This window comes from Leptopilina heterotoma, unplaced genomic scaffold (assembly GCF_015476425.1).
Source record: "Leptopilina heterotoma isolate Lh14 unplaced genomic scaffold, ASM1547642v1 Lhet_42, whole genome shotgun sequence".
NCBI classification, from domain to species: Eukaryota; Metazoa; Arthropoda; class Insecta; order Hymenoptera; family Figitidae; genus Leptopilina; species Leptopilina heterotoma.
In genome coordinates this window covers 3794199-3806736 of record NW_025111078.1, presented here as the reverse complement: position 1 = coordinate 3806736, position 12538 = coordinate 3794199, and the positions used below count along the sequence as shown (strand labels likewise).

The window sequence follows — 12538 nt, the reverse complement described above, 5'->3', positions numbered from 1 at the left end:
ATAACTCTATACATATGTACCAAAATAGATTTAACCAGTTTGTGTTTTCAGTGAGAAAAAAAAATTAATCACCAAAGAATACGATGGAATCAATTACAATTATTCTATATTCGCCGATGAAACAATCGGTAACGGAAAATTAAATCATCTTTCATTTGAAAGCAACGCTTTTAATTATATTGCATATCACAAAATGATAATATATATTTCCTTCATATCAATACCAGGATTACTTTATAATTGAAGAATTGATTATACTCAAGCCTGTAAACTATAATAACAACATTAAAATTTGTTCGTGCTTTTTAATCAAATTACATATACTAAAATTTCACATCGCATCATCAAATCTAAAAAAATTTTCAATAAATAAACTAAAAACAATTGTTTTGCGAAATTTTATAATAATAGATATTAATTTTTAAAGAAAATAAAATTAAACAAAAAAATGGGATAGACCTCTTTTTATATAGAATTGATTAAAAAACATTTTCCATTGAAACACGCTTTGACGATGAAAAATAGCTTTTATACTTTCCATGAAATTTTATGAAACAAAAAAAGGCACGAGAAAAAAACAAATGTTTCTGCTCAAAGAGAACCATCGTTTATTTCAAAAGGACGTGCGGAGAATTGGTATCACTTTCTCAAAAGCATAGCTTAGTCTACGATTTTTCGGATCGAATGGGCAAAAGTAGAGTTACAAACTCATGCGAAACTTTTTACTAAAATAACAAAAAAAAAGAAAATTGCTTGGCAAAAAATTTGTCGAAATTGATTTAAATCTGTTAAACTCATGAGAAAGAAAATAATAGTTAAATATTTTCATACTTAAATATTCACTTAGTTATTATTACAGTATATTTTGCCCAGATAACATATTGTTGACCAGTAATACTGGATTTAATTTTTGACTTTTTTAAAAGAACTTTCTTTGCATATACACATTACCTTGACAAGTACCCATATGGGAAAAATGGATTCTAAAGTGGTATTGACTGTAGATCATTTAATGGATGTGTGTGGACACTAACGTCCTTGCAATATACTAAAAATCATAAGTATACATCGAGGAGCTATTCACTTGATCGTCGGAAGACGAGACGACAATAGACTGCAAGCGATCTCTAACAGACGAGCGATCCTAAATAATCTTCTGATAGAAGATACTAAAAGCTAGTAAACTACGTAAGTTTTTTTTCGATACTTAAAAATATTCCAATTTTGTGGTTGACTTTCCAGCAATTTTATTTTATCAAAATTAGTATTTTTTTTAATGTTAAAGCCATTTCTTTTAAAATGATATTTCTTAAAAATCCTAAGTAGTTCACTAGCTTTCAGCAATTATAAAAATTTAGAGTTTACATTTAACTTTAGTAATTATTTTAATTTTCATGAAATTTCATGGTAATGTATATCGTAGTGGTTGGGCTTTTCACTAAGGAATACTTGAACAGCAAAAAATAAAAGATTGTAAACATTTGTAGTTTACATTTCAGTTTAGTAATAAATTTTGGTTCTGATGAAATTTTATGGTACTGTATATCGTATTTGTGGGACTTTTCACTAAGGAAAATTTGAACAGCAAGAAATAAATGATTATAAACATTTATAGTTTACATTTCAGTTTAGTAATAATTTTGGTTCTGGTGAAATTTCCTGGTAATGTACATCTTAGTTGTTGGGCTTTTTACTAAGGAATATTTGAACAGCAAGAAATAAAAGATTATAAACATTTATAGTTTACATTTCAATTTATTAATTATTTTAATTTTCATGAAATTTCCTGGTAATGTATATCGTAGTGGTGGGGCTTTTCACTAAGGAATATTTGAACAGCAAGAAATAAAAGATTATAAACATTTAGAGTTTACATTTCAGTTTAGTAATTATTTTAATTTTCATGAAATTTCATGGTAATGTATATCTTAGTTGTTGGGATTTTCACTAAGGAATATTTGAACAGCAAGAAATAAAAGATTATAAACATTTAGAGTTTACATGTTCAGTTTAATAATTATTTTAATTTTCATGAAATTTCATGGTAATGTATATCTTAGTTGTTGGGGTTTTCACTAAGGAATATTTGAACAGCAAGAAATAAAAGATTATAAACATTTAGAGTTTACATTTTAGTTTAATAATTATTTTAATTTTCATGAAATTTCATGGTAATGTATATCGTAGTGGTTGGGCTTTTCACTAAGGAATACTTGAACAGCAAGAAATAAAAGATTTTAAACATTTATAGTTTACATTTCAGTTTAGTAATAATTTTGGTTCTGATGAAATTTCCTGATAATGTATATTTTAGTTGTGGGGCTTTTTACTAAGGAATATTTGAACAGCAAGAAATAAAAGATTATAAACATTTATAGTTTACATTTCAATTTATTAATTATTTTAATTTTCATGAAATTTCCTGGTAATGTATATCGTAGTGGTGGGGCTTTTCACTAAGAAATATTTGAACAGCAAGAAATAAAAGATTATAAACATTTATAGTTTACATTTCTGTTTAGTATTAATTTTGGTTCTGATAAAATTTCCTGGTAATGTATGTCGTAGTGGTGGGGCTTTTCACTGAGGAAAATTTAAACAGCAAGAAATAAAAGATTATAAACATTTAAAGATGGTATCCCATGTCTTCTCAATGGTTGATTGTTAGGCTTGTGGTTTGCAGTAATTAGATATGCTGTATCGTCTTCTTAAGGATTTCCGTGTCACACAGACTGTTTTGGATGATGTGCTACTGTCGGTTTTCAAATGAGTACTCTCTGCCTAAAAAATTGCTTGTCTTTTTTATATCGATTTCACCGATACTTTGTTGATTCAACAATTATACCATTGTGCTAGATTTGTTTTTCTCCCTACGAACTAGAACATAAGAGCAGCACTCTTATAGCATTTTCCTATGACCCTTTGTGTGTTTAATAGCAACTCAGGTAGCTCTCTATGTTATTTGGTGTTTCGTTGTTCCTTGTTTAAAAGCCTGTGTTTTTCTCCAGAGCGTGTCCTCGTTTTTCTTATCGAATGCTCTTTTTGTATTTGCCGAATTGATGGGTAATCGTTATCACTTTTGTGTTTATTATTTATTTTGCAGTGCATGTTCTTATTCAGTGACACTTAAAGTTTCAATAAACAGAAGAATTTGTAAGTAAACACTACATCAACATTTTTTTGTAACACAGTGTAATGTATTAATATCAAATATAATTTGCATAGAAGATATATTGATTAATATTAAATATAGATGAACCTAATTTGAGATAAGGATAAGTTAATGAACCTACTAAAGAACATTACCAAACTATAAATAACGGTTATGTAACCTAAACTGTCAATTAATAAAATTCTAAATAATCAATACAAAATATAATTTTAATAGAAGATATATGGACTAACATAAAATATAGAAGAACCAAATTTAACTGTAAGGGTAATCTGCAGAAATCTGGTTAACATAATATCCTAAGTTAGAAGCGTCAGCAACAAAAAATTCAAAAAGGATATTAAAATATAAGTAAGTATCCATAACCGATAGTAAAATTATAAATAGTCGGTAAAAAAACAGAATCTAAAAACGAGAGGCAAGCCATACAGGAAAATCAATGAAAAATTTTCAACGTTGAGACAAAGAAGCTTCATATTACGGATGGGGAATTACCCAAATTTTTGAATTATTCCTCAATGAAAAAATAATTTGTAAAATTTTCTAACTCTAGGACAATGAACTCCTGTGAGAACTTGAGGAAATGAACAAAAGGGACATTAATAGACCGAGGGTGGTTGTATTTCTGAAAAGGGTCTTGAGCCATGAAAATCTCTGCGGTTTGTCTTTTAAAAATAAGAAAGTGGAAAAGTTTTAGGCAGAATAGAAGTTATGAATTAGTATCGGATGAAAGAGTCTGCAAATATTTTTATAACATTGTCGAAACAAATATAAATTAAAAATATCTAGTTTCTTCCCTCATTCACAATTCTGACAAGAAGAATATCATGATTTATTCATTAACTTTCGAATGCGATTTTCTGAAAACCACGTTTTTCAAATCGCTGCCCATTTCTCGAAAACCACTCAACCGATGAATTTTATTTCGAGCTGTGTGCTAAAGGTTAACCCACTTTACGATTTTTGAAAGCAATTACAGAATGTGATGGACACTTTTGATGAAATTTGCTTATAATCTATTTTTTCCCCAACGCAAGAAATTTTATTGTTTGAAGATTAAATTGAAGAAATATAATTTTTATAATTGAAATTTCAAGAGTTAATTAAAATACAAAAGATGAGACTTTGAAGTGTATTGATAAAGCTAAAAGTTGAGTTATATTATTTTTAATAAGGCGAAGCTTTTGCGTGATAATAATTTAAATAAGAATTTATAAGAAAGATGAGTATCAACCTCTGTCAGCAGGTTTCAAATAATTAATTAATTGCCTTAATGGTAGAATCAATTACAAGTTTAAATACGGTCACCCCGTTGTGTGAAAATCAAAATTCATTTTAATATTAAATCAAGTCTCTTAAATTTTTTTTATAAAAATTCCTTACGTCTCTTATTCCATACCACGTTCTTTTAAATTTTGTTACTGATCTTAAAGATAAGATTTTTTTTCTAAATTAATGTCAATCAATTTTCTAATTTGCGAAGCATTTTCAATTATCAGATATTAATTACCAGGTGATCTTAATGAAAACCCAGCGTTGAAGTAAACTGTGTGTATATATTTAGGGCCAATATATAGATTACAACATGTTTGAAAGCATTCATACGTGAAATTTAATATAAATAAAAGTTATAAACTTTTATGAATCTGTTATAATATCAGGGACATAAAAGTATCAATTCAAAAATCGTGTGACGTAAAGTCCGCATATCGGTTTGCTTATTGCATCACTATTTTTTACGATAACAACTTATTGCAAAAGTGCATCTTTTTTTATTTATAACGTCGTGCCGCGATTTATGAGTATAATAATTATAAGGTTCCGGGGGTTGACGTGCGACGAGAATGATCGATCATGAGGGTTCTCCGACATACATGAAACAACCTGATGCATATTTATTATATTTCAACTAACTCACCACCAAACACATGACAAACAATACTCATTTCTAATTCTTTATTTAGTGCTCCTTTCCTATTACATTTGTATTTTTTTCCAACCCTACTATTTCACATCATTCTGTTTTTCCCCCTATTTTTTGTCCTTAATTTTTTTTCAAATAAAAAATTAATAGATTTCACGCACACACAAAAAGACATTTGCAAATAAAAAGAATTTTTATTTTCATCGAATTAAAATTTTATTTTTCTTCGTATGCAAAATTTTTATATAAATAATTATAATCGGTGTTTCTATTCAGTTTTCAGTTTTACAATCTTCGTAAAAGAAGTTTAATTATTCTTCTTATTGTTACCTGTTGCCTTCCAATTTTTTAAGTGTGAAAAAAATTCACCATCACGATAGGACACTTTATAAAAATAACAAAAATGTATAATTTATTTAATTAATAGCACAGAAACTATATAATTAAATAAATAGATGGCAAAGAGGGGAAGATAAGGAAACGACACCACTTAAACTAACTTCACTTTAATTTAATTGAATTTACTCGAATCTAGAAGGGTTCCGGAAAATAAATTAGATTTTACATTAATGTTAATCTAGAAAATTTGATTAAGCAAAGTTGAATTATTTTAAATAAATAAATCATTGAAATGGTCGAGAAAATTCACATAGACTACAGGAGACATTTGCACCATTTTTTTAAGCATCATCTCAAAATTATTTTTTACAAAAGAAATATTTTTACTTTGTTGAACATATTTTATCCCTTATTAAATATTATATGAAATTACACAGCGGTTTTCGAAGTCGCTGTATACGAATATGAAGTCAGATTTCAAAAATCAAAAATGGCGGCTCCAATATGGCGGCCGACTTTTTCAAAATTAATTGAATTCTCTTAAAACTTGGTACTCGGGGGTTTTCGGGGTCGCTGATTACGAATTTAATATTGGATTTTCTAAATTCAAAATGGCGGATCCAATATGGCGGACGACTTTTTTCAAAATTAATTGAATTCGATTGAAACTTGTTACTCGGGGGTTTTTGGGGTCGCTGAATACGAATATGAAATCAAATGTCAAAAATTCAAAATGGCGGACAAATTGTTATGAAATTAATTAGATTCGCTTAAAATTTGTTACTTGAAGGTTGAAAGAATGACAAAGTTATTAGAAATAATAATAAATAACGAAATAATAGTTTAATTAAACATTTTTGAATAATTAAAAAAATAATTAATCTCAAAGCAAAAAGTGTTGTACAATTAAAAGTGTATAAATATAATTTGTTCATATTGAATAAAATTGAAATATATGTTACATCAATAAATTAATTAAATGAACTCTCTTTGGAAGAGTAATAATTTGTTCATTTGTCTATGTAGAAGCTTATATGATGGACCACTGATATTTCTCAATAATGTTAATTAATATCTCGAAATAAATATACTTCATTTATATGAAAAATGAATTTTCCCTTTTATAGCAGTAATTAAATTTTAATTGAATTTTTAATTATAACTCTTTTTTTGGGTGTGTGTGAATATTTTCTATAATTAAGTGTTTTTTGTTATTGTTTAATATTTCAGAAAATTATTAAGAAAAATTTAAATAAAAATTGTTATTTCTTTACTTAATTTTATGGGGATGGTTAGTGGTCCATGAATGTAGGATGGTTATATTCTTTTAGATGGAGATATTACAGAAAAATATTCCATGAAAAAAATATTTTTTAATGGATCAATATTTTTTTTAAGTAATTTAGTTTAGTAATAATTTTTCTTCTGGTAAAATTTCATGGGAATGTAATATCGTAGTGACGAGGCTTTTCACTACAAAAAATTTGAACAGCAAGAAATAAAAGATTATAAATATTTAGAGAAGGTACCCCATATCTTCTCAATAGTTGATTGTTAGGCTGGTTGTTTGCAACTAATTAAATATTCTGCATTGTCTTCTTGGGGATAAGGAAAATTTGAACAGCAAGTAATAAAAGATTATAAACATTTAGAGTTTACAATTCAGTTTAGTAATAATTTTTCTTCTGGTCAAATTTCATGGGAATGTAATATCGTAGTGACGAGGCTTTTCACTACAAAAAATTTGAACAGCAAGAAATAAAAGATTATAAATATTTAGAGAAGGTACCCCATGTCTTCTCAATAGTTGATTGTTAGGCTGGTTGTTTGCAACTAATTAAATATTCTACATTGTCTTCTTGCGGATAATACGTTTGAAATTAAATTAACAAAATTAGTTAAATTGTAATATAACAAGATAATTTATATTTATGTAAACTTTGAAGAAATCTTATTCAATGGAAATTTTGTTATACTATTAATGGAAATTATTTACAATTCGAAATATATTAATGATTTATTTATGTAAATAATTCTGTAATTATTCAAACAAGACTTGATTTTATTCTTTCTATATACATACATAGTTTATCGAAAGTTTCTTGAGAAAATTAGTTTTCTTTAGGAAGATTAATTTACTTAAAATCTTCTCTACACTAGATATTCATTCCTAATTAGATTGGCCTTTATTAATTACTTTTTAAATTATTTTGATATCTTTCGCTGGAATTATTATACAAATAGAAAACAATTTTTCTTAATAAGTGTTTCAATTTGTTATTGTTAATTGTCAACTACAATTCATTGTTATTATAATTTGTTACAATTCTTGTTATTTGTAATTATAATTTGTTATTATTTATTATAATTCTGTTATTTGTTAGTTACAACCTGTTACTATTATTATTACAATTCTGTTATTTGTTAATTACAATTTATTACTATTTATTATTACAATCTTATTATTTATCAATTATATATTTGTTATTATTTATTTTTTATTGACAAATAACGTTAATTACTATTTGTTATTATTTATTATTGAAATTTTGTCGTTATTTATTAATTATTTGTTATTGCAATTTCATTGATTATAAAAGGTTACAATTTGCTATTATTAAACTGAACTATTAGTTTAAACAATTATAATCAACAACATGTAAATAATAATGATTAGTTGTTATTATCAATTATTTTAATATTGTTACCATTATTATTATTATTATCATTACTAGCATTATTATTATTAGTTACAGTGACGTGCCATAAGGAAAACAAAAACGTTCGAACTGTTTTAATTTTTAATAATTGAAAAAAAATTCATTGTCCTTGGGGTTTGAAATTGAAATGTCTATGAACATAAACTATTTAAGATAGTAATCGAAGTTATCAGTTGGTCAATGCTCAATAAATACTAGGTGTAAAATATGAATCGATCGAAGCCACGGCCAATAAAAAAATAAAAACAATTTAATGTTTCAACAGCATGGCTGTCTCTTTCAGAACTGAATGTCCCAAAAAAGAGAAAATATTTTTAATTTAACAATTTTATTTGTTGGAAGTTAAAAAACTATTTGAAACTAGTTCCTTGCAAGTTTTGCACATAACCTACTCTATTGAAAATCAGAAACTGATAAACATTTTCGTTCAATTGAAAAAAATGTTTAAAAATTTCATCTTAAACGAATAAATGAAGTTTCATGAACTTGAAAAAATATATTTTCTCTTATTTTGGAAATATTTTCTATTCTCGAATTTTCTGAACAACTCTCTTTTTTCCCTTCAAGTACCCCTCTTTTATTTATTTAAAAAAAAAATCTCTTTCCCTAAAGAGAATTTTTTTCTCGCACAAAAGCAGAAAGTTTAGGAGGGAATTTTATCGTTATCGCATGGCTATCACGAGGGGGAAATGAAATTTTATATTTCTTTTTTTTGGCAGGGAAAAAAACAAAAATAAACTACTTACTTTATTTTGTAGATTGATGAAAAATTGTAATCTGATGAATTTTCCCACTTGACATGAATGACACTGGGTTATAATATTACAAATGTTTGATGAGCGACACGCGATAGTTGATTTGAACACCGCGTGAATTGAAAGCCGGGAATGGTTTCGAAAAGTTGCGGGGTTGCTGCGGAGAATGATAGAGAGACACCACTGTTTCAAGGGATGCGGGAACGAGTACTGGGCGTCAGTGAGCGTCGGCATCTCGACGGTACGTATCCTTAAAGCAGGGGCGTCGTGACGCATGCGTTTATCCCGGTGACTATACACGAAAAAGTTAAAGCATCCTCAGTAACAGTTGCGTGACCATATACCTGTACGATTAAATTTAGCCTAGATCACTGTTATTATTTTTTTAAAATAATACATATAAATCATAAAAAAAAATTTTAATTATTTAGTTAATTTTTCAAATGTTTCAAATTGGTTGAAATACTATGATGACGGTCGCTATTGGTCAGAAATCATAGCGATAACGCTTGCTATTGGTTTATTTTCTGTGTTCATATGTCAAGAGTGTCAAAAAGTACAGAAGAATATTCAAAGTGGGTCTAGTAGTTACTAAATACTACAGTACAAGATTTTCATAGTAGATGATGAATAATAATAAAAATATCTACTTTTTTATTAAAAGTGGTTCTTACTTACTAAATACTACAGTATAAGTTTTTCATAGTAGATGATGAATAATAATAAAAATATCTACTTTTTTCGAATGTCTAACTGGATGTAACCCTTTAAATAAATTAAAAATTTCTTATAGTGGTAAAAAACTTATTGTGAATATTTTTAATGTAATACGGATTTAAATATCATTAGTTTTTAAATTAAAAATTTAATATTTAAATAAATTTAAATATCATTAGTTTTTCATCACTTAAAAATTAATAACCATAACCTACAATAATTTGTGACATATTAACCTTTTACCATATTCACAATTAATTATTTATTTAATTTTTTAGAGAAATAAATCTAATTATATTTACAACTATTTATTTAGCTAATTTTTCAGCTAAAGTCTTGATATAATAAATATTTAAATTTGAAAATATTTATTATGCCACAAGACTAATTTAATTAAAAAGTAAATTTTTCTCTCCCATCTAATTTTATTCCACATTTGAAATGATAATTGAATAAGCTAAAACTGTCAGGTTGCAACATAAAAGTGAGTTCAATGATTTTGTCTTATATGCATTTTGAAAAATAAACTCTATGTTTGTTTTGTAGTGAGAAAAAAATTCTATAGCTCCTTTATACTTTAATATACATATGCATATTGGAAAAGCGCCAAAAGTTATAAACCTCCTATGCACGTCTGTATACCCTTCTTCATTTTCCGTGACTTCTATTACTGATCTATATTTAATTTTGGCATGACAAACTGAGATTCATTTCGAGGGTATTGCCTTTATTTAGAATTATAATGAATCGTATGGGAAATATTTTTCATTTAGAAGAATTAAATTTTTTTTTTAAATGTTGCAATTAACTAGATATTTATTTATACATGGAATGCATCAGGTAGGGGGGAATTTATGTAAGAAATTGTAGGAGAAAAGAAATTCAAATATAATAATAGTCAAAATATATGGTCGAACTAACTAAGATTGCTTGTATATAGTTCAGCCCATATAGGATTAAATCCAGGGTTGAGGGATATGGGGGAATTATTACCCCAGGCATTGCCATTATGTACCACTTTATCAATAAATCTATGTATTAGAAGTAATTTGCATAAACGCACAGTAATATTTCAAATTATTAGGATTACACCTACATTCTTATCCCTCTAAATAAGAATAATTTTATTTATTCACATATAATATTACAGAAGTAAAATTTAATTACGTATATATATAGATTTATATATAAATTGAATCCACATAATTACTTATTTAATAAAAATACTTTTTTAATTATCATAATATGTAAAAATTAAATTTAAAAATTTAACATTTGAACATGAAAGAAATAGTTTATACACTTCATCGAGTTTATTATATTTGTATATAAATATTCCTATACATATGCATGAATATACTGTATCTCCAGCATATCTTGTTTAAAGAACGACCGATAACCACAACGTAGGAGGGTTAAATTAAAAGCAACTCGACATATCCAAACAAAAAATAACCTATCTTATGATAGGTCAAAATAAAATATAAATTGAAAAACAATATAAATCTTCACCCTATAATAAATGACATTTAAAAATAATTCATTTTAGAATCAATAGTTGCAGGAGAAACTTTTTGTGGAAAATTTTCTATCAGATCTTTGATGTTATTAATTTATCATGAATTATAAATACTAAATATTTCTTCTACAGAACGACTAATAATTAGGAGTTTGGGTGCAAAAACTAATTAAAATTCTGTGGGATCCTTTCTTTCTGAAATCAATCTATTATTCATCATCTACTATGAAAATCTTTTACTGTAGTATTTAGTAAACATTGTCCATTCACAAAATGCGAAAACTAATGAAAATTCTGTGGGATCCTTTCTTTTTGAAATCAATCTATTATTCATCATCTACTATGAAAATCTTTTACTGTAGTATTTAGTAAGTCTTCTTCATTCACAAACTGCAATAAAGAAAATCAATTTTTTTCATAATCCTAAGTGGATGTAACCCCTTAAAATTCAAAAAAAGTAAAATATTGAAGGACAGACAAGGTTATAGTCCTTCGGTTCTAAAATTTCAAGCCAAACATCCATCGATTATATAATCCAGTTAAAGAGTGAATTTTCCACTGGTTCGACAAGGTGAAGAGTGTCGACCCCTCAGAACCAAAAAATACTGCCTTTTTGGTATCTACCGACTGATTTACTGCCCATCGTAGTTATGGAGCTTTTCGCTAAGACACATTACTACCAAACTCGTGGTAAGCTCTGAACGGTGCAAAGATTGTAGGGACACCCAATTTCTTGCAGTACTACAAGTCGTCCTCAAAAATAAGATTTTAAAAAAAAAGCTTCATAATCTTTTTACTATCAGGCATAAAATAAAGAACGCATAATCAAAGTGAGATAAAAATAATAAAATAAAATATCCCCAAAAAAGATCAAAGAGAAAAAGACTTGAAACATTTTTTAAACCAAAAGCAATTGCGGCTTTTTTAAGTAAAAGTTCATAAAACAGTGATCCAAACTTTACACTTATACGAAATTGAAAACTTGAGTGCGTAAGTACTTGGGTTTAAAAATTACAGTTAAAGTAAGTTTCAAAGTAGCCGTAAAATGGTTTACAAAATAGGTCATAAAAATAGTTATAAAGTTAGTCATTAGAAAAATCGTAAAAGTCGCCTCTTAATCGTAGAAATTTTAAGTATTTTAATTTGAGTTACTTTTTTTTGAACTTTTTTACAGTGTTTAAAACTTTTATTAAATTATTATTGACAATAATATATTCTTTTCCTTTCTAAAGTATTTTTAAAAAAACTAGTTCCACTATCTTTTTCTAGTTAAAAAATTTTCCCCAAAGCTAACGAAATCTTCCGCTAAAATACGTTTCAATTTAGGGATAAACGTCTGACAGAGAATGTAACTTACTGTAAGTACTAAAACTTGGAGAGAAATATTATCAA

General features: G+C 26.8%; 1 protein-coding gene across 1 annotated transcript in view; it reads right to left on the bottom strand.

Annotated features, from left to right (window-relative positions):
* LOC122506470 overlaps window positions 1-9414 on the bottom strand; it is a 56591-nt gene extending 47177 nt beyond the window's left edge. The window contains exon 1 of the mRNA XM_043618674.1: window positions 8902-9414. Coding sequence (XP_043474609.1) covers window positions 8902-9186 — 285 coding nt within the window. The 5' untranslated portion in view covers window positions 9187-9414. The remainder of the gene's footprint in view (window positions 1-8901) is intronic.
* Window positions 9415-12538: the final 3124 nt, after the last annotated feature.